Here is a 23,068-nt window from a genome sequence, read left to right on the forward strand (position 1 = left end):
AGTGTTCAGGGCACTTGACAAAGACCTAGCAGGGACCTGCCCCATGCCAGGCACTACTCTGGCGTGTGAAGAGAACAGTGAATTCAGCAGTGAAGAGAACAGACCCAATTCTCACCCCCGCTGTGATTGTGTTTTAGTGGGAGAAGCAGACAAGACACAAGGTAAACAGATTATAGCACATTTTTAGAAAGAGATGGGCAGTGGAAATGCAAAGCTGCATAAGGGAAATGGAGACTGCATCATTTTAAATGAGACGGTCGGAGCCGATCCCTCTGGCCGAGGGGGTGACCGCGGAGGAAAGACGTGGGAGGGAGGAGGGGAGCGTGCTCTGTGTGTACTTGGGAGAAGGGTGCTCCGGCAGAGAGAACCCCCAGTGAGAAGGCCCCGAGGGAGGAGCAGGCCAGGTGCCCCATAAACAAAGGAGGCCAGTGTGGCTGGAGCAGAATGAGCCAAGGCGAGAACCCTAGGAGGCAAGGCCAGCCAGGGGCCTCGGGAGCTCACCTTCGGACACGGCAAGTGCGCGGCGCCTGGGAGACAGCCAGGCAGACAGCTGGGTTGCGGAGTTTGGAGTTCAGCTGAGAGGTCCGGATGAGAAACGTAAACTTGGGAGTTGTCAGGATGGAGCTGGTGTTCAAAGCTGGGACTCGACAATGTACACGACAGAAGAGGCAGAAGGACTGAGCTCGGAGGCCTCCCGGTGCAGAGACAGGACAGAGCAGTTTCCGTGAAACAGGTGCAGCCCTTCAGCCGGAAGCCCCCACAGCCCCCTTTCACATCCGGGGTTCAGCACCCTGGCGCGCTGAGGCCCACCCCTGGCACCCTGCTGACTGCTTGCACCTGACCACACCAGAGCGAAGTCCAGTAGTGGCAGCAGACAGTGTATGACCCGCAAGGCCTGAAATAATTTACTCTCTGGCCTTTTAAGATTTTTATTTATTTATTTATTTATTTATTTTTAGAGAGGCGAGGGAGGGAGAAAGAGAGAGAGAGAGAGAAACATCAATGTGCAGTTGCTGGGGGCCATGGCCTGCAACCCAGGCATGTGCCCTGGCTGGGAATCGAACCTGTGATGCTTTGGTTCGCAGCCCGCGCTCAATCCACTGAGCTACGCCAGCCAGGACTCTCTGGACTTTTACGGAGCAATTTTGCCAACTTTGTTCCAGATGAACCCTGGGGAGCAGCGCGGAGGGGCAGACCTCAGGGCCAGAAGAGGGTCTCACCAGCCTAGGATGCTCTCTGTCTGTCTTCTGTGCACAGCCTGGACTTGGGATTGTCACGGCGCTAGACTTGGAATGGCTCTTCACACTCTCATTTCCGACCCTCATTTAATTGTCCTCCTTTTATTGGTTTTGCCAGGCCTTTAGGTAGAACTAGAGGAATATTTATCAAAATAAGCCAGTGAAACCACCTGGGAAACAGAGCACCACGGGAAGACAGATCACCTGAAGTTCAGAGCAAGTTCAGGGTTATGGATGCGTGAGCCTTGAGTACTACTGAATAAGGAGTGTTGGGAGCGTGCAGTGCAAGCAAACCCAGCACTGCCTTGCCCTCCTGCCCCGTGCTTAGGGAGACCTGCTCTCACACTGTCTCCCTTGGGAGTCACCGCAGTTTCCCGGGAAAGATTCTTATTTCCGTTTTACAGGCAAGGAAACTGAGACTTGGAGGGGCTACATGAAAGGCTCCCCTCGGGCAGAGCTGAGACCGAAGTCCTAGTCTTCTGGGCTCTGGGTCCCCGTGCCGAGCAGTACTGCCAGCGCTGCTCTGGGAGCTGCGCTCTGTTCTCCCTGTTCGGCCTCAACCGGGGCAGCCCCAGCTCTACTAGACTCAACTGCTAGGGAGCTACATGAACTCTCACGGGATTTTAAAAAAACCTTTGCTTTTAAAGAATAGATTTAAAAAACCACTGAATTCCTATCATATCTTTATAGCGCAGTGCATCAAAAGCCAATTACATTATGTTAACAGGCACAAATAATGCTTCATTTATGTCACCGTTATCCCGATCTCTGTGGGCCAGAATCCGAGATGACGCCTGGTTCCCATTTGCAGGCGACAGAACTGAGAGCAGAATGTGGCCCCGTGGCTGGCCCGGGACGCGGTGTGCGCTGGAAATAGTAACCGTGTCTCGGCCCGTGTCCCTGTGTGGTCAGATCACAAATGTCATCGTCTCTCAGTTTCCCTGCGGGGGGCGGAGGGAGGGTGCAACCAGAGACTTATTGTCACTGCAGAACTGAGTAGATCTTTGCGTAAGTTTGTATCTGTGGCTTTTCAAAATATGAGAAGAAATTTCTTGGGAGACTTTGTCTAGAAAAACGTCCCTGAAGGGGCTAGCACTTTGTCAAGTATTCTGAAAATGTCGAAAATCTATAGAGTTATTGTAACAGAGTTATCGACGCCTCATAATGATTCTCTAAGCAGGGGTGTCCAACCTTTTGGCATATCTGGGCCACACTTAAATACTTGGCGACACGTATCACAAACGAATCCATAATGTTTTGAGTAAATGTACGACTTTGTGTTGGGCCACATTCCCAGCTATCGTGGGCTGCATGCCGCCCGTGGGCTGCGGGGTGGACACCACAGTGTACCTTGGGAGGTGTTGGGATGTTCATGAAAAGAAACAAAAAAAAAGCTGTGTGCCTCCTACCCTCCTACCCCGGCTCTCGAGACCAGCTGCGGAATATGTGTTTATTTTCACAGGGAGCTCAAGGAGAAGATCCAGCCAGAAATCTTGGAGCTGATCAAACAGCAACGCCTGAACCGCCTGGTGGAAGGGACCTGCTTCAGGAAACTCAACTCCCGGCGAAGGCAAGGTACTGTGCCTGGGGCCACTCCACACCCCCCCAGGGTGGGCCGCGGCCCGCTGCCGGGAGGCACAGGGGCGTGGTGCTGGTTCAAGGGTAGGCCATGCACCACAGTTCTGGGAAGTTCAGGTGCCCTGTGCATACCCAAGGAGAGCCAGTGTTCAGAATTATCACATCCATGGAGCCAAAGAGCCATTCTGGGCCATTTAGGGCCATGAATTTGCTGGTTGTGGCTCAACTAGAGCTAACGTGTACTGACTGAGAGTTTACCACGTGCCAGGCTGTGATTTAACGTATGTGAATGCGTTTCATCCTCACAATAACCCTGTGAAGGGTCCTGTTGGGATGGCACCAGTGTACAGATAAGGAAACCGAGCAACAGGGGGCTAAGTACGTTGCCCAAAGTCACCGAAGAGCAAGGATTCTCCCAGAAGTCCACGGCCCTCACTTTTAATGACTCCCTGTGCTGTCAGGTGAGCTGACACCCGCTGCTGGATTTGACCTTGGGAACTTCAACATTCCTGGACCTTTTTATCCACCCCCCCCCCCACACATAGTAACAGTGAACCAAGGAGGAGAGAATCCATTTTCATCACCTTGCAAGAGAAATTTCTGAATTACCTCTCTAAACTCTTAATTCCAAAATTTCAAGTCAAAACGGGTGCCCTTAGACTAGATCCAGAAGGTGGAACACACTTCCCGCTGTTTCTCAGCCACACAGGTCCAGTCCCTTGATTGCTTTCTCGCTGTCCTGACGTGCTGCTGACTGCAGAGTCACGGCGCTCGCCTCCCTCTGTCCTGGAAACAGAGAGAGAAACTGAAGCTGAACAGCAAGCTTTGGGGAGAGGTGAAGACACGCAGGAGCAGCCAGGAGCAAGCACCGGCGTCAGCTCCTGCACCAAGAGTAAACACCCGTCTCGGCCCGGGAGGCACTCTCGCAGGCACTTGTGAACGGGGAGGGGTGTCCCGTCCAACCGCAGGGCTCGCCCACCAGTGACAAACATCGTTCAGGGTTATGCTGAGCCCAGCCCCTGACCATGTATCGTGAGAGCTTTGGGCTGAATATTGAGTAAATGCAATGATGTCAAATGTCACCGTTAGAAACCACAGTATAGAATTTCCACAGGCAGAACATCCTTGAGGGATGAAAACACAGATTTTTCCCGGAGGATGAGAAGCCATGACAATGAACTTCAGGCTGGGTGTCCAGAGAGGACAGTGGGCAGAACAATACAGGGCTGAGTTGCAGTGGGACTGAGACAGGCTCACGTTAGGGAGAGTGACACAGGAGGGGACCCAGGGGCCCACGCAGCCATTGGCGGACAAGCGCATCCCTCCTTACTCCGCGGACGTCTTTGTCAGGGTAGGTACTGTTCCAAGAAGACAGTGTGGGCACAGTGGCGAGGACACGACCCCCGGAGCCGAGGTCCTGCCCCTGCCCCCCAGCTGTGTGACCTTGGGCCGTTCCCCAGCTGAGGCAAGGATAGCCGTGCCCGACCCTAAAGTTACCGGGAGGAGACCGGTGATGGTGAATGTCACTCTTGGACACCAACGACAAAGAGTCCTGCCTTCGTTTTGGGAGATGGGTCAGGAAATGCGCCCTGGCCTGGGAGCACACAGACTTGGTTCTAGGCCCCTCAGCTCCGTAAGTCACCACGCGGACATCCTCGGGGAGGACGTGTGACTTCCCAGGACCACAGCTTCCCATCTGTTAGGAAGCCTAGGCCGACGAGATCTGTGAGTTCTGTGATCACAGCACGTGCCCTGATGGCTTCATTGCTTTTGGAAACCAGTATTCAGGATATGTCACCCCATGATGGGATTTATGAAGTTTTTATTTACTGAATGTTGGGCAAGAGGCACAGAAGTGGGGCGAGGGGAGGTGGCACATGCACATACCACCACCAAATGCCTCCCCGGGTGCCCGGCTAGGGCCCTCGGAACTGGATTCAGAGAACTCCTGACCCTCACTGCCCGCTTCGCCACCAGGCTTCCCCTCCCAGGCTGACGTGGGCAGGCGCCGCCAGAGTAGTCCCGTTTCTAAATGCAATGGCTACAGGGTTTTGTTTTTTTTTGTTTTTTTGCTAAAGAAATCTTAGTCCCTTATCTGCACATTTTCCCCGTTTTTAAACATGAACTACCTAATGAACAAACACCATTAGCATCTAGATTATAAATGTACCGCTCAGCTCCCCAGGGGGCCTGGCCATCTGTGTTTGAAATGAAACCGTCCTTCCTAGTACAGAAAGGGAGGCTCTGGGGTGTTTGGGAAATGGGGTGGTTTCCAAATCTGGCAGGCTGTGCTGATGGTGGTCTCATGTCACCCCACCCGAACACTCCAGATGTACACAAATAAGGAAGTGGCGTAAGATCTTCTATCGTGTGCACGAAGATGCCCTTTCACGTGCAGCTTCTGGCGGCGCAGCCAGGTGCCGTCGCAGGTTGAAGAGCGAGCACGTCCCAAAGGAGCCAGAGACGTCGAGGGTTCCGGAGCCGCGTTCCACCGTGAAAGGCGGCGGTGGCCTGCAGGGCGGCGGGATGCCCAGGCAAAGCCCCGGACGCGCGTCCTGGGGCTCAGCCTGTGAAGCCAGGAGGAGCGGCAAGGCAGAATGGCCTTCCCGTTGTCTGTCCCTACAGCTGTCTTTCTTCACTGGACCGAGAGAGAAGCCTTGTGTGTCCGCCTCTGGAAGAGGACGTTCCCTTTCGGACACCGCTGGGGTCCCTCGGGTCCGAGCTCTGGACAGGTTCAGCCTTAGGCAGCAAGTGGAGCATCTCCTGAAGCTGCTCCACATTTTGGGGTAACCTACAAAAGACCCACAACCTAGAAGGGGCCCCAGAGTTGACTGTAGGAGAGGCTACCTCAACTGCCTGCCCCACACGGGGCTCCCGGGGCCCACTGAGCCCACGGCGGGATCGGTCAGGACTCGGTTCCTGCCGTGCCCTGGGCCTCACCGAGCTGCCTGGCATCTCACAGGCAACAGCGGCGGCCGCTGTTCAGCTTGGCTGTCCCCCTAACGACCTGCGCGCGGGCCCGGCCTGCCTGATGAAGACAGACACTAAGCTCCGCTGTCTAATACAGCTACCGACGGCCAGGTTCATTAGAATCAAATGAAATTTAACATTTCTTTTCATCCTCTTGATCGAGCAGACACAGGGTATTTCCATCCTCGCGTGAAGTGCAGTCGAACATTACCGCGAGAATTACCGGCGGCGGCGGCGATCAGCTCCGCGATGATCTATGCGGCATTGGAAACGGCTTTAATCGGCCCTGGAGACCTTCTTCCCAGGCTGGTGAATTCTGAAAGCTGCTCTTCCCTCTGGTCCTTCAGAGAGAGAGACGGACAGACAGACGGACACAAAACTGTCCCCATACTCTTTATTTTCGAGACCGGGGACTGAAGAGCCGTCCGCCGGTGCACTAACCCCTGATTGAGTGGAAGGCCGCTCTGTGAACTCCTGCCTTCTCTGGGATGCGGTGACAGCCTGTGATGATGTGCTCGCTGCCTCTTGCTAATCGCTCTCAGTGACAGAACCCGCTCATTCGTTGCCCAGAGGGACTGAGGCACTGGTAACTTCATGCTGGGTTTTGAAAAGAAAATACACATTTTTCTTACCCTAAAAGACACTGGGAATCAAGCTGTGGCAGGTGGCTGATGCCGACCCGGTCTCATCAGGTCGCACGACCCACGAGTGGGTGCTGCGTGGGGCCGCGCTGGCGGCTCTGCTTCTCTTTACAGCCCCTCCCACTTCGGGTCAGACGGACAGAACTGCACTAGGAGGCCGCTAACCCTCCCCAAACGCAGCACGCCGGCCTCTGTCCTGCGGAAGGTGCCGGCCGAGTGTCAGCACTTGAGACTCGGGAATCAAAGCAGTCGTCCCAAGGCTTTTCGATCCCCTTTCCAGCATGTGTCATCCACCCCCGACTTCTTGTGGATGACACTACTGGAGACCCCCTCACTTGCAGAGAAAGAGGAACTTACTTCGGACAGGAGAAGGGTTAGGCAGAGGTCAGAGAAAACCCCGGGGTGGCTGGTGGCATGACGTCACGAGAAGATAAGCCCCGGGGCGGAGGAAATTCTGTCCGCTGCACATCAGATGCCGTTACGGCCGGGCTCCGAGTATCCTTCTGTGTTTCCTTCACACAAACATCGACGGCAACGTTGCCTCGGTAACCTGATGAACAGCCACTGTTCTCCGGTAGTTTCTGAAGGTGAGACTGTGTCGCACGAGAGACCTGCTCCATCCCTGCCTTTCCCTGTAGAGCAGGTGGCCCGTCTGAGTCCCTGTCCCTACTTCTTCGAGCTGGGCAGCAAAGGTGCCCACAGCCTCTCTCTCGGGGCCATCAAGAAGGGGGGAGTCCTTCTCCCTGAGCTCCGTGGCCGTGTTCCTTACTTCTGCCTTCCACCCCGAGGAGTCTCTGCTCTCCCCAGGAGAGTGCCGTGCGCGTCGCAGGCACTCCGCAGACACTCCGTGGACAAACCTACCTGGGAAATATGTGCAGCAAAAAGTTTTTTTGAAGTCTTAACAAATGAGCAGAAGTCTCACACTTCCCCCCAAGCTGTATCCGTTCACAGCACTTACTGCTCCCAGTGCTTCCCCACGCGTGTGAGGAGGGCCGGTCTCCTGGTGCGCCGCATCGACCCTGGGGCCTCGGGTTCCCGCTAGGGGTGAGCTCCGGCCCCCAGAGCCGACTCCAGCTTGAGAAGCGAGGACGTCCCAGATGGAACAGGCTACGACATCACTCACAATAACACCAGAGTGTCCACCTGTTACAGCTCACTGACTGCCTTCCTGGGTTTCTGTCCTCCTTCGCTTGCTCCCTTAGCCAAAGACCCCACCCCCGAGGTGGCGGAGGAAGGAAAGGGCTACGGCCCACCTCTCCCGCCGGCTCTGTGGCCATCACAGGCCGTTTAGGGCAGGTGGGATTCCTCCCGGGCAGGAGAAGCCCCTGCGGCCCGGCACGCCGGGACCCGAAAGCGCGGCCCACAGCTGGCGGCTGAGCGGGGGCGGCTCCTTCGGAGTCCACGGTTCCTGCTGGGGATTGCGGGCCAAGGTCCCGGACCTGTTTGCTTTCCCCGCGGAACACTGGCAGCGACCCGCTCGCCGTGGCTTCAGGTGGCCGTGAGTCACTCAGGAGCAGTGTCGTTTCCTCCCGTGGGTGTGCTCTCCCAGAAAAAGGATGAGGCATAAACACATACACGTACATGACATCACTTTGAACGTGTAGCCAGTCCAGATGTTTCCCTAGCCATTCAATAACTTTTCCTCTGCCCTCAAAATTTCCTACCCGAGTTCATTTAACGTGGTTCTTTTAAAGAGATGAATTGCCCCATCCTGATGACACTCAGGAATTCGCAAACCGTATTTATAGGCTGGGAAGACAGAGCCATTGAGACTTTTGTGGATCGAGCTGGAGTGTTGTCTTTGTTCATTGTGCGGCTTTTCCTTCCATTTTTAGACTCTCTTCTTCTATTAAAAGAGTCATAGTTAACACACGCTTTTGCAGTGAAAGCAATTTTAAATAGAAAAACAATTTTCTTAAAACGTCGTGGGGAGTATTTTAGTCCGAGTGGCTTCAAAGCGCTGCGTGTTGGCAGACACAGAAATGGGGTGATTTCACCAAGGCCCCTGCCTCTGCCGGCTGCAGAGTGGCACAGAGGGGTTCCAGGCCACACGCGCTTGGTGCCTGAAGTGTTCTACCAAGTCCTCTTCAGTCTTCGTTTGTCAACTCAGCCGGCATCAACTGTGCAGCTTCCTGGTGCCAGGCTTTGTGCCAGGGGGTGGGGCAGGGCACTTGTGAAGACAGTTGCAGAGAGCCTGGCTTCTCCATGCTGCCAGGGCCCATGAGGATCCTGGAGTCTCCTTCCATCAGTAATTGGTCCCAGTGCACCCATTAGGACAAGTTGCTTTCCTAGGGTATGTGACACATGATGGGAAACGCTCAGGTGCTTAACTGTGGGCCCCTGTGATCAAAGAAGATGCTGCGGCAGCTAATAGGATGGGGAGAGTCCCTTCTGCTGTAGTAATCAAAGAGGGCTTCCTGGAAGAGGCAGCATCTAAGCTCAACTTTAAGACCTACACAAAGATTGCTGTCACATTGAAGTTTCTTATCTATAAAAGTTTCTCTTTGCCTCCTTTTCCCAACCTGACAGGCTTATTCAACAATTTGTATGATGTTTGGGGACAGAGAGGAGGTTAAGTTGAAGGTATTGTTTATAAGAATGATCCTCAGGCCCTGGTCCTGCCTGTGTAGAGAACCAAACTCTAAGGATTGGACAGGAAATGATGGTGGATGTCCTCACTCTTTGTATAAATTCCTGGATTGCTTAGATTATTTCCAGCCCTGTGTCTGTCACTCGCATCTGGACAATCTGTTCATTGATTAATTTGTGATATTAGTCTCCGGGGTGGGAGGTTTGTGTGCCAACTAAGACACGTCACACAACTATCTCAACCGGCTCAATGTCTCGGCGAGGCAGCGGAAGCAGCAAAGTGTCGAGAAAGCTGCTGGCTCTACATCTCGCTCCCTGTCTCTCGCAGGCTTGTACGGACCAGGAATAAGCCCCGCAGTTGCTATAGAAACTGGCAAGTAGCCCTGTGGAGGCCACCACCTCAGAAAACCTGTTGCCATCGTCTTAGAAGGATTTGAGGCCTTTCCCAGCTGTTCTCAAACGTATGTTCAGCAGGTCAGGTGCTGACTGACCATCAAAGTCAGAGGGGACTCGCTGATCAGGGCTCCGGACCCCATTCCCTTCTGAAGATTTCCAGTCGGATGGATGGATGGCTTGTTCTTCCAGGCCGTCCTGTTAGGAAATAAGGATGCCAGTATTTTTGGAAACCAGAATTACTTACCTTGTACATGTGTGTTTTCTTCCGCAGACAAGTTTTGGTATTGCCGGCTCTCCCCAAACCACAAGGTCCTGCATTACGGAGACCTGGAAGAAAGTCCTCAGGGAGAAGTGCCCCACGATTCCTTGCAGGACAAACGTAAGTGGCCATCCCGGGCAGGAGGCCCAAGCTGGGGTTGCCTGATTGTTTCCTGGTCACTAAATGTCATGCAGAAGGACTGTTCCCCTAGAGAAAGCCACCAGGTGTGTCTCATCTCGTCATAAGTCCCGCTTGAACAGTCTCTCGATCCCTCCCCACATTTCTGTCTCACAGTTGAGCGTGCCCCATAGCTGGAGTGCAGCGCTGATGGCAGACCCAAATAGGGCCGCCTACTTCAAGGACGTAATGCAGGCACTTGGGAAATTTAGGATGAGCTACATTTTATTTTTTCTACATATTGCCTGAAATACATATTATTTGCTATTTTTGTGCAGTGTCTGTTTCGATGTACGTATTTTGAAGAACCAGGAATATGATACATTATTTTAGTCCAACACCAAACCAGGTTCCACGTTATTTGTTTGTTTGTTTATTTATTTGATGTCAGACTCTGTGTGTGTGTGTGTGTGTGTGTGTGTGTGCATGTGTGTGTACAGAGGGAGAGAGAAACGTGGCTGTGTTGTTCCACTCACTGATGCACTCAGTGGTTGATTTTTGTACGTGCCCTCACCTGGGATTGAACCTGCAACCTTGGTGCAACAGGACAAGGCTCTCACCAACTGAGCTACCCGGCCAGGCCCTGTTTTAATGTGTATATTTTGAAGAACCACCAATGTACTAGATTATTTTAGCCCAACACCAAACCAGTTTCCAAGTTTTTTAGACAGCATAAAGTGTACACAGTAAACCCGGTATTATAGAAACATGAAAATACAAAGGCCGTGAATTAATCTGGAAGAGAAATGACAAGAAATGAACACAGCCTCAGAAGATACCCCGGGCAGAGAGATCAAAGAGTGAGAAAACTAGAGACAGTTTTAAATAACCTTTAAAAGTCACAGCGACCCTGCGGTGAGTCCCAGATGAGACCTTGCCCCCAAGTCCCGACGCCCTCCCTCTTGTCACCCCAGGGCCCGTGGAAGTCCAATGGGGACTGTCTTCCTTGAAGCTCATGCCATCAGGAGCGAAAATAAACCACGAGTGGAAAATTCCTCCCACACCCAGACTCTGCTGATCTATCTCAGACAGACAGCCTGGAACAGTCTCTCTTCCTCCCGCTTAAAAATGGGGCAGCCCGGGCTCTGTGGTGCCATTGCGTTCCGGCAGCAGCCTCCTCTCCCGGGAGCACCGCCTCCCCAGCGCCGGTGATTGACGCTGCTAACGGGGCGAGAAGAAAGTGGAAGCCCGCCGCCACCGAGTCTGGGGCGGTGTGCACACGTCCCCGCAGGGGGGCATCCCGGGGCCCCCTGTCCATAAGGAGGGCCCCCCCTTCGGGTCTCAGGGAGCATGCCCTACCCCGAGCCATGGACAGGCCAGACCACTGCTTCTCAGAGAATGGGTCTCGGACCAGCTGCATCGCCTGCGACCTTGTGGGAAATGCAGGTTCCTAGGCCTCGCCTCTGGACCTGCCGACTCAGCAGCTCTGGGGAGGGGAGGGGGCAGCAGTCTCTGTCCGAACGGGCCCCCCAGGCACCGCTGACGCTCAGTCACAGGGAGAACCGCCGCTGCCTCCTGCCGTGTGCCCTTCCCGGAGGCTCTTCGAATTTACCTTTCACCCAGAAGTCCAAGTTTAAAGGAACAGCAACGGTGGATCGGTAGTGGGTTACCAGCTTTTAATTTGGGTAAACAAGGGTATTAAAAATAGCATGGAACTAAAATTGTGTATCACGGTACTTTTATTTTAAAAAAAATTAGTCTGGCCAGGTGGAGCATCATCCCACTCACCAAAAAGATTGTGGGTTCAGTCCCTGGTCAGGGCGCATACGTAGGTTGCAGGTTCAGTCCCCTGTAGGGGCACGTATGGGAGGGAACTGATTTATCTCTCTCTCTCCCTCTCTCTCTCTCTCTCTCTCAAATTAATTAACATATATTCTTAAGTGAGGATTTTTTTTTTAAGAAAAGGACTTTGGATCACATCACAATAAGCAGTAAGAAAGACCTAATCTTGGAATGAGGAATAGTCCCACCTACGAAATTAAATTAGCTTCATTAACCACTCACAGCCGTGTTTCCGTCTTCCTCTGCTTTCTACCGGGTGAAACCCGCCTCGGGAACTCGGGGCTGCCCAGGGCCAGCGCCCCGGAATCAGCCCCACGGCGCTGAGATGAGGAGTTACGGCTGACCCTTGGCCACCTCAGCGGCAACCACAAACTCTGCACGGAGTCCCCCGCAGCCCCGTGCCTCGCCTGCCCAAGAGACAGGGAAAGCGGTCCAGGCAGAAAACAGACAGACAGACAGAAAGCTGATTCGCTCCTCCCCCACGTGGCCTGACGAATCATCTCTTCCATCACAGGACAAAGTATTTATCTCCGCGCGCTGACAGGGACGGAACCCACGGCTCAGCGCACAGACAGGCACTTGCTGGGTGCTCACGGCAGGCTCCGTGTGTGCGCCCCCTTGCCAGCGGGTCGGTCGCTAAGGAAGTGGGTCAGAGGAGGTCACGGCGTGGACTGCACCAGAGCCTCGGGCAGGGCCACTCCCTGGCATTGCCCCCAAACGGATGCCCGCACCCTGGCTCTACCAAGGCCCTTACCCACAAAAGCTCGGGTGACAGTCACTGGCTGGAAGCCAGGAATGCTTCCACCAGGGCGGTGGCGGAGCACGGCCACCCTGCAGACCACCTAGCGGCTGCCGGTGGGGGCCCGTGAGCGGCGCCACTTCTGGGCAGGGGCTGCAGCCGCCCCCTCCACCAGTGGTTCGAAATTCTTGCCCACCCCTTTCCCTCCCGCTTTTACATCTGGTCATTCGGAGTTTGGAAGAGCTGCTTCCTAACAGTTGAGCCACTGCAGTCAAAATCAAAAACCCATACTTGTGCAGGTGTGTGCACACGTGCGTGGGCAACATTACATCTGTGTGCACGTGTATCCCAGACAGGGGGTGTCTTCGTGCAGTGAAGTCAAACGAAGCCATTATGCACCTGAGCTGAGCAGGGCCCTGGCCCAGGCAACTAAGTCTGCCACCTCGGGCCGGCTACCTGGTCTGCCCGCCGTTGCAATGATACATTCCGCCTGGAGCAGATGGCCCGTTTTCTGGGAGCCCTTGGAAGTCAGAAACTTCAATCCACCAGAAAAATGAGTCATGTCTTTAATTAATGTCAAGTGCCATTGCTCTTGCCTGGTCTGATTGCCCTCTCTTGAGACCAAGGGGGAAATTGCCTTCTGCCCCTTCAGCTAATCAGTGCTGACTGCGGAGATATCAATGAATCAAACAGCGTAATTGAATCCTCTTCCTGCAGAGGAGTGCGAGTGACGGCCGGACGCCCTCTAGCTGTCTTCATCCCTAGGGCGGAGGAAACCGCTCTTCTCCCATTTGTTTTGTTTGACAGGAAATAAGGCCCTGAAAGACGCATATCCCCTTCCACCTCCTCGCCCCACGGCCCTCCCGCCAGGTTGACAAGCCCCATCACCCCCACTAAACACGAGGCTCTAGTGCTTTCCAGCCCTGGGCCCTTCCCCTCCCCCCAGTGCCTCCCTGCGAGGGGATGCAGGCCAGCACGCCCCATCAAAGACACCGCGGAGAGGGCTCACCGCCACACGGGCCACGAAGCCTGTTAGAGAGGAGGAGAAGGGTAGCGAGACGTCAGAGGAAAGCAGACGAGTTGGTCAGTGACGCGTGGTGAAGAATTCAGGTCCCCCAGTCGACGCAGAGAACCAACTTTGGTTATTGATCATGAGACATTTCCAAATAACACTTACTGAGTGCTTACCATATGCCAGGCGCCGTGCTGAGAACTTGCCATTCGTTATCCTCTTGACAACCCGAAGTGGTAGATCCCGTGGTCCTTGTCTTGCAGATAAGAAAACTGAGCTACAGAAAAACTAAGTGACTTGTTCAAGGTCACAGGGCTAGTAAATGGTAGGACAAAGATCTGAAGGCCACCCCCCCACTTCGAGGACCAGCTTCTGACCCACTCACCCCCTACTCCACACTGCCTCGGTTAAAAGCCAACAATTATCTCGGCTCCAACATCAGGCGTTAATTCTTGGAGCAACGCTCTGAGATGGACTATGTTAGAATCCCACAGTGCAGGCCAGGAAGCTTCGGCTCCCAGAGTGTTAGCCCAAAGTGGTATAGCCAGTAGGTGTGTCCAAGGTGTCAACCCCAGGCTCAGCCCTTGCCACCGCTCCCTGCTGCCAGCTGAGAGAGCGGACCCTTCACCTCCCTGTGCCAGCCTCGGCCTGCGCCGCCGCCGCTGCTCCCGCGTGAGCTGTGTTCACAGCAAGTGCTCACGGCGTACCAGCTACTTCCTGGGCTTATTTCTGCCTCAACTTAGCTCCCAGTGGTGAAAACGAAAACTGCTTTTATCACCGTGGCCATATTTACTTTTTCAATGGGATTTTTATTTTATTTTATTTTATTTTATTTTTAGATTTCATTTATTTTACTTATTTTTTATTTTTTTTAGAGAGGGAGGGGAGGGAGATAGAGAGAAACATCAATGTGCGGTTGCTGGGGGTCATGGCCTGCAACCCAGGCATGTGCCCTGGCTGGGAATCGAACCTGAGACACTTTGGTTCGCAGCCCGCGCTCAATCCACTGAGCTATGCCAGCCAGGGCTGGGATTTTTATTTTAAATCATCATTGGCGAGCAGAAGGAGAAGCCATGACCTACCGAGGGAGCACGGAGTGGAGCGGAGAGCAGTAGTCCCGGCTCTGTCCTCCTGTATGACTTTCAATAATCTATTTCCTCTTCAGGTCTCAGTCTCCCCATCTTTGTAATGGGAGTGTTGCATTGGCTCATCTCAAGCAGCCCAAAGTGAAGGAAGCATAGAAAGGAACGAAGCCGTGCCTGAAGAATTTAGAGTTGAGGGCAGGGTACCAGACGTGACCGTCCTATTCTCGTATCTCTGGGTCCCACTTCTTTATGCGTCCCCCTCAAAAGACCCTGGAACCTCTCTCCTGGCTTTGACATAACCAGGAGCCCTCTGCTGCCTCCTCAGGGTGCAGATTCAAGGGATGTGAGTCCAATTCTTCTCGTGGGAACAGAGAGGGTGGCATTTCAGCCCTCAGACGCCCACTCTTCCTGTGCATCTAGAGGCAAAGTATGCACAGAACAACCTTTAAAAGCCACAGCAGCGTATTTTTAGAATTTTGTGTTTTCCTTTTAGCCGTAATCCTGTGAGTAATAGAGCGGCTCGTCTCCTTGACAGGGGACGATGTATATAAAAATGTATAATACGTGCTGCCACAAACGAGGTGGGAAAAGAGGTGCCTCTTCCCCCCTGGGGCCTCCTCATTAGAGATGCTGCAGGCTGTGCCCGCAGTAGACTTTCTGTTACTCTTGTCCCGTTGCGTATGATGGCTTTTCAAAGCCGAGGGGTGGCTTGCTATTTATAGACTGTTGACACTCTCTAGTCCATTGACCATGTTGCAGATTATACAACAAAGACTTTCCTCTTCCGAGGTTCTTATGACTCAGCCCCCATCTGAAGCTTCAGAAGGATTTCCGAGCTGTTGTGTTAATATGTGTCAGATTCACTGCAGTAGCGGACTTTCCACTGAAAAGTAAACCCAGTTTCCCAAGGTGCCTAACTGTCCCCCTTCCTCAGCAGCCAGATAGGCGCTGGGAGGAGCAGAGCCGGTCACTGGTTGTGAAAATGGATTTGAGGAGAGCTGAAGTTCGCAGCGGTTGTCACAGTATGTTCAGGAGTCCTAGGGACCAACGACAAGGAGACACCAGTTCAAAGGGGTGAGGCAGAGGCAGGCAAGGGGTCCGAGGTGAAGGGCCTGCCACTCAGGACAGACCGCATCGGTACATTCTGCAGCGGGAACAAACAACCCCCGAATCTCAGTGGCTTAGGACCACAAGAGTTTATTTCTCCCTCCTCATGTTATATAACCAACATGAGTTGTCAAAGGACCACTCCACGTGGTCACTCCGGGACCCAGACCAATGATTCCGTAGCTATGCCATTGGATGGAACCTGGGACTTGTTCAGTTTCTGCCACTGTGGCAGAGTGGCTGGCGGCAAGGACTCTTCCCTGCTTCAGCCAGTGAAAGAGACTTGCCATTTCCTCTTCCATGTCATTGGCCAGAACTAATCCCATGTCCCAGGGGTTGCTGGGAAGTGTAGTCTCCCACATGCCCAGAAAGAAAGGAAAACCAGACATTAGTGAGCACAAGCAATGTCAACCAGAGGGGTGTAGAATCAGGACTGCAAAACCCCAGCGGGCCGACAGCTGGGGTGTGTGCGGAGGTTCCCCGAAGAGTGCGCTGCGGCCCTGATCTTCTCTGGGGTTAGGCAGACCTCCGGGAGCGTCAATGGATTTGCGTAAGGTTCTTAACAGTGTTAGGGTGCCTGGGAAATGTGAGCTATGTATTGTATAATTTTATCATCCTCTAAGCGTCTCCCCCACAACCCAGTTCCCCAGTAAAAGCATGTGAACATTAATTATGAAATTGCTCGTCATCTTCATCATTGAGGGAATGATTACTAAGGAAATTGCTGATTGACTACTTAGGAATTCATTACTCAAAGCTTCCGCAGAGCCTGAGTGAGACCTCACAGTCTGTTGTAGGACAGAAGATTAGGAGCTGGAGAGGGACAGGTGACTTTGAATTTTTTTGTAAGTCTCCAAGCCATCCAGCTGCCTTCCCTCTCTCCCAGATTATTTTAATACAAAGTTTTAAATGCACAAACCTTTCCATCTCTTTCATCTCCTTCCAAGTCCTGAGTAAAACACAAGGCAACATCTTCTCCTCTATCTGCACTATAAATACCTGCTACCGTTCCCATGTCAGATAAGAATGTTCCCTTCCTTGGCGTTCAGTGCCGTTGCCTGTAAAACAGGGATAATGAAACCTGCCTCGAATTGTTGTGGGAATAGCGAGATGGCAGAGAAGGAGGATGACCGAGTTCGGGATGACTGAGATTCAAGTACATTTTTGGGATGAGGCTGCTCTTCCTGATTGTCCTAAACTCAGAGACGAAATGAGTGTAGCCAGGTCAGCAGGAGCTACTGACACAAGGGAAGCACTTGGCCTTGCTCCTGGCACGCGGCGTCTTCTGGAATATCAATCAGTGTTGGATCCACCGTGACTATTGTTACGGCTTCCTCTAACCCCGTCACTTTTCCCACGGCTGTGTCGGGGGCTTTTGAAGTTATTTGTTTCAGTGAACCAGATGCTGCTTATCAACATAGGTTTTCCTCCCCAGGGTTGCTTTTTGCCAGAATATAAGGATATAGTTCAGTGTCCGAGTCCTGGCACACTACCCGACTTCTCCTCCTCGCTTGAACTCTTTTCTCTTCTGCCGCCGTTTCTGGGGACGGCGGCTTGCCGGCGGACTTGATGGTTAGTGCTTCTTCTTGGTTGACAGCTCTTACGTGGTGGAGTTACTTTTGCTTTCTTTTCTCAATTCCAGTGCCGGTGGCGGACATCAAAGCGGTGGTGACGGGAAAGGACTGTCCTCATATGAAAGAGAAAGGTGCCCTTAAACAGAACAAGGTACAGTTTCTGATTACTGCAAAGAGGTGCTTCTGTCGGGACAATGCAGGCAGCGGGGGCCCTGCCTTCCTCCTTGGGCAGCAACGCTTGTGTGCGTGGCTGACACGGTTCTCCCTCCCTGATTCCTTTCACATCTCTCAGCTCTGTTTTCCTCCGTTGACCGTGTATTCAGTCCCTACCATGTCCTCCACTCTCCGACTCCCTGTCTAGTTCCGGCCCGGGAATTGCCTGCTCACTGTTACCGCCCAGCCTCCTCCGCAGCCTTCCCCGCTCAGCCCCACGCATTGTCTGGGCCTGTCCTGACCTCCCACTTGCGTTTACATCGCCCCTCCCCAACTCCCACCCCAGGCTACTTCACCCTCTCTCTCCTGCGGCCGTCACCTTCTCCGGAGCCTCCATGGGGTCTCCGTGAAGCCCAGGAAAAGCAGAGACCAAGTGATTCAGAAAGTTTTAGAAAATGTTTCAGGCCCTGGTATACACCATCCTTCAGCATGGTGGAAACTGCTGTGAAGTGGCTCAGACCCAGCGTAGAGGAGAAAAGTTCCCCCGAAGGTGCATTGCTCCTTCGCGCCGCGATGGTTCCCATCCTCCCCTCCCAGCTGACCGGGCTGTTGGCCGGGGCAGCCCGTGTGCTGCCCCACAGGGTGTGCAGGGGCTCCCTCCGGAAGGACGGCCCCCGTTCGGAGGTGTTTGCCCTTGGAGGGGCCACCGGGGAGCCAGTTCTCAGTGTATCCGTCTTGGCGTCTCGTGACATGTGACAGCCATCCACGAGTAAAATCACCCAGGTTGATCTGGGCGCGCCAGCCGCCTTGGTCCCCAAAACATCACAGAAATCAGTAAGTTGCTCTTTTTGTTTCCAGTGTCAGTATCTAAGAGGAATATAAGCATTATACACAGGTTCCTCACCAACCAGGGTTCAAGGGACCACTCCCTGCCCTGTCATCTCAAACACTGTAAGACGGTGGGGGCCCCAGGTCTGGGGGGGATGGCCCTGTGTCCACGGTGAGGGGAACACGGAAGCACCGGAACGTGCTGGTGAGGACGACAACGGGGAGTGGGTACAGCCCAGGGGCTGATAGCAAGACCTTTGCGTCTCCAGCTACGTAAGGACAACTCACGTCAAGTCCACGTGAACTCCTTCTTTGTCAGGCCTGTCACGCCCCTGTCATGTGATGCCTTAACTGACGAGCATAACGACACAAGGGCATGCCCAGGAGTGTGTGGGCCACCCCCCCACGACCCAGCACTTCCCCTTTTGCCCAGGAGTGTGTGGGTTCTCCAGCTCCTCAGGTCTCGGAGAAGCGTTCTGACCACGGCAGCGAGTCTCCAGCCTGTATGATTGGCCTCCCGTGGGGCGGCTCTGCTTCAACACCCAACACCCCCCCGATCTGCAGAGCACGGTCCTGGGGGCACGGGCTCCGCGCCACTCCACCTGGGGTCCCCGCGGTTACATAGCCCTCGCAGCGGAGCAGGAAATGCCGTGGGGACATTGGCAGCAACCAGAGAAGGCCGGGAGGGGTGTGGTTGGACAGCAGAGCAGCCCGCCGGGATTTAAGCGCTCTGAGCAGGGACAGAGAGAATTATGTAAAACAGGTGTAGGGGCACCCTTAGTTTCAGCCCCAACATGTAAATAGGTTGGGAGTTGTCACTTGTGTCCTTCCAGTGAAAAGAAACTGAGTAAAGTAAAAAATCAGTCATGTTCTCGGACCTGCCAGGAAACCCAGGTCTCGGGGCACACCACCACCCTGGAATCCTGGAGCGTCGGGTGCGTCTGGCGAGCCCCAGCCACATCTGCTCGTCCGGAGCGGAATCCGTGGGAGCCATGAGCTATCGGATTGCTGAAGTGGTAATCCTGATAAACTGCTGTGGGCTGGTGTGGTGGGCCAGTGTGAGAATGAGAAACCCTAGGAGGTTGCAGTCCTGGGGGCACACTTCCGTGGGCTTCGCCTCCAGAAAGCCTAGCAAATTCTCCCATTGAAGACCTGAGAAAGATCCCCTCCCTCCAGGTGGCTCTGGCACGAGACATGGATGAGTCATAATGACACGTGCCAGCACCGTCTCATAACCAAGTCCTGTTCTCCAGACCTGGCTCCCAGCTAGGGGGAGAGAACTTCCACCATTTAATCCCACTGAGCCTTCCCATCTCAGCAGCAGGGCTGGGAGGTAGGGGAGACATAGTCAACAGCAGCCAAAGCCTCAGGGAGATGGACAGGAGACTCTGCAGCCATGGGAAAAGGGAGGAGGTGCAGGGGTCGGGGGTGCTCGACCACTGGAGAAGCAATTGAGAAGGTGACAACCACAAGATACAAGACCCCGAAAAGAAGGAGATGTAATTGGAAAATCACAGAATGTTATCCCTCACCCATGTCCCACACCAACAAGACCAAAGGAGTGGAGTGGAGTGGAGTGGAGTGGAAAGACCTGCAAGACGCAGACTCTGTCTTGAGGAGAAGGACTTGGGAATCCAACGTCAGAAGAAGAGACAACAACGGATACACTGGGGGAATTTGAAGCCTCTGGCACTTACAGCTACATCAGTAGCCCAACAGCCCAATTCTTTGCCAGATCAACATAAATTGTCACTCTGAGGGTCCGTGTATGTCCTTTTCTATTACCTGAAACAACATGTCTGGATTTCAGCAAAAAGTTACAGGCATGCCAAAAAGCAAGAAAAAAAAACACAGCCTGAAGAAACAAATCAGTTATCATAACCAGACTCCAATATGTCGGGCACAGATGTTGGAACGATCAGATAGAAAATTTAGAATAACTACAATTAAAAGTGTTACAGGTTCTAATGGAAGGAGTGGATCATGCGAAAGAACAGCTGGGTAATGGGATCATAGAAAGGGAAACTCCAGACATGAACCAGAAAGAAAGACTATCCATGAAGAACACCGTAATGGAAGTGAAGACTGCTTTTCACTGACTCAGGAGACTTGACGTGGCCGAGGAAGGGCTTAGTGAGCTTGAAGATGAGTCAACAGAAACTCCCTAAACTGAAAGGCAAAGAGGGAAAAAAATGAAAAAAAAAGTAGAGCATCAAAGAATTGAGGCACAATTGCAGAGGGTATAACATATAAATAATTGGGCGACAAGAGAAAAAGAATGAAGCAGAAGAAATATTGGAGCAATAATGGACAGGAAGTTACCAAAATTAAAGACAGACATCAAACCACAGATTCAAGAAGCTTAGAGGACACCCTACCGAATAACCACTTCCCCCCTTAAAAACCACCTAGGCATATCACATTTCAACTGCAGAAAACCAAAGACAAATAGAAAATGTTGAAAGAATCCAGGTGGGGGAAACCACCTTACCTATGGACGAACAAGGATAAAAATTAAAATGGATTTCTGATGAGATACTATGTAAACAGGAAGAAAGTAGAGTGAAATACTTAGTGCTGGAGGAAGAACCCCACCAACTAGAATTCTTTATCTAGTGAAATTGTCCTTCAAAAGTGAAAGAGAAATAGACTTTTCAGATAGAAAAAAAACTGAGGTAATTCACTGTCAGCAAAATTATAAAGGCGAGAGACTTGGATCCCACAGAAGGGACAGAAGAACTTTGGAGAAGGAATAAATGAAGGAAAAATAAAAATACTTATTTTTGTCATGAATCCATCTAAAAGATAACTTTGTTAAAAGTAACACTAGTAACAATGATTATAGCATATGGATAGTGAAATGACAGCAAAGTCACAAGGGACAGGAGATACTGAAAAGGATTTGGGATACTGAAAACAGGGAAAGGCAAACAAAAAAAGAAAAAGGAAAAGGAAGGAAGGAAGAACAAATGCAACGATTAGAAAAGAGTTATAAACATAGCAGCCATTAACTATGTCAGTAATCATTTTAAATGTCAAAGGTCTAAATACACCAATTAAAAGATTGTCAGAGAAGATTTAAAAAAAGACCCGAGTGTATGTTTTCTACAAAAAAAAACCTTAAAAAAAAAACCAACTTCAAATATAAAGAGTAAGAGAGGTTAAAAAATAGAATGGACAACAATATCAAAATATTGTTGTTTTGCAAATATAGGCAAAACTAATAGCACTGAAAGGAGAAATCCACAAATCCATTATTATTCCAGAGGCATCACTACCCCCCTCCCTGTCAGTAACTGGCAGATCAAACAGGCAGAAAATCAATAAGGTATTGATGACCTGAACAGCAGCATTAATCATCTTGATCTAATTAACAATAGAAGATCCACCCAACAACAGCAGGATACGCATTCTTCTTAAGCTCACAGGAAATGTTCACCGATATAGACCACATTCTGGGCCATAAAATACATCATAACACATTTAATAGAATAATAAGCACACAAAGTAGTTTCTCAGATCACAGTAGAATTAAATAAATCAGTAACAGAAAGATAGCTATAAAATCCTTTCAAATATTTGGAAATTTAATAGTATACTTCTAAGTAATTCTTAGCTCAAAATGAAGTCTCAGAAGAAATGACAAAATGTTATAAACTAATTAAAATGAAAGTATAACTTATCAAAATATGTGGGATGGAGCAAAAGCAGTGTTTGGGGGAAGTTTGTAGTATTAAATTTATATATTAGAAAACAAGAAAGATCTAAACATCAATGAAGTGTTCACCTTAGGAAAGCATAGCAAGTTAAGCCAAAAGCATGCAGAAAAGAAGCAATAATACATAATTAAAGTACAAATCACTGCAGAAAAACAGTAGAGAAAATCAACAAAACCAAAACTTGGTTCATGGAACAGGTGAATAAACCTGATAAGCTTCTAGCCTGACCAAACAAGAAAAAATGAGACAAGACAGTTACCAGCGTCACAGCAGGAGTGGAGATGATGTCACACGAGCATACAGTACGTGTGGGTAGGTTCGGCCTCTTGTGTCAGACTCCTCTGCTCCTGGAAGAGATCAACAAAACAAACAAGTAAATGACATTGTCTAACCTTCTTTTTTTTTAATTTAAATTATTTTATTGTTGTTCAATTACAGTTGTCTGTATTTTCTCTTCACCCCTCCCCTCCACCCCCTTCCACCTTCTTTTTATTGTCATGGCACTCATAGAAAATTGGGTGGATGGATGGATGGGTGGATAGATGGATGGATCGGTGGATGATGGATGGATGGATGATGGATGAAGGATGGATGGGTGGATAGATGGATGAAGGATGGATGGATGGATAGATGGGGTGGATGATGGATGGATGGATGATGGATGGGTGTATGGATGGATGAATGGGTGATGGATGGATGGATAAATGGGGCACACTGCTATAAACATGTAGACAGCATTGCAAATATAGGCGACTTCCTGGGATTCACTGGCCCACATGCCCGGCCACCCAAAGCTCCTCCAGGAGCCCTAAGAGAGTGGGCTAAGAGAGTATCTCTCTCTACCAGCCTGTCTCGTTCATTTGCATGCACATGAAAGTTGTTTGTTCTTATAATGCTAATAGTGTTCATGCACCCGGTTCATCGGGCTAAACATCAAAAGGGAGAGAGGAAGCCGGCGGTCCTGAAAACTTACTCCCTCGACCCCACACCCCCACACCCCTTCTCCCGATACTCCAGAGGCCTCGCCTCTCTGCCCCCAAGACTGCTGGGCAGGGACGGAGAGACCTGCCACCTGCAAGGAGAGCTGGCTAGGGTGTGACCCCAGGAGACACATCAGTGCACCTCAGCGGGCGGCAAGCAAGGCGTGTGGCTGGCTCTGCAGCCAGGTTTTCCAGCTGGACAGAAGGTTCTGGCACTTTGCGCCATGGGACTCCCGATTAG

At 51.7% G+C, this 23,068-nt stretch overlaps 1 protein-coding gene across 4 annotated transcripts in view; it reads left to right on the plus strand.

Annotated features, from left to right (window-relative positions):
• Positions 1–23,068, plus strand: part of ELMO1 (engulfment and cell motility 1) — a 472,089-nt gene that overhangs the window by 438,247 nt on the left and 10,774 nt on the right. For all 4 annotated transcript variants that reach the window (XM_036010403.1, XM_028526015.2, XM_028526016.2 and 1 more), the window contains 3 exons: positions 2,701–2,813; positions 9,684–9,791; positions 17,216–17,298. In XM_036010403.1, the coding sequence (XP_035866296.1) occupies positions 2,701–2,813; positions 9,684–9,791; positions 17,216–17,298 (304 nt within the window). The remainder of the gene's footprint in view (positions 1–2,700; positions 2,814–9,683; positions 9,792–17,215; positions 17,299–23,068) is intronic.

Source organism: Phyllostomus discolor, chromosome 10 (genome assembly GCF_004126475.2).
Source record: "Phyllostomus discolor isolate MPI-MPIP mPhyDis1 chromosome 10, mPhyDis1.pri.v3, whole genome shotgun sequence".
Classification (NCBI taxonomy): Eukaryota; Metazoa; Chordata; class Mammalia; order Chiroptera; family Phyllostomidae; genus Phyllostomus; species Phyllostomus discolor.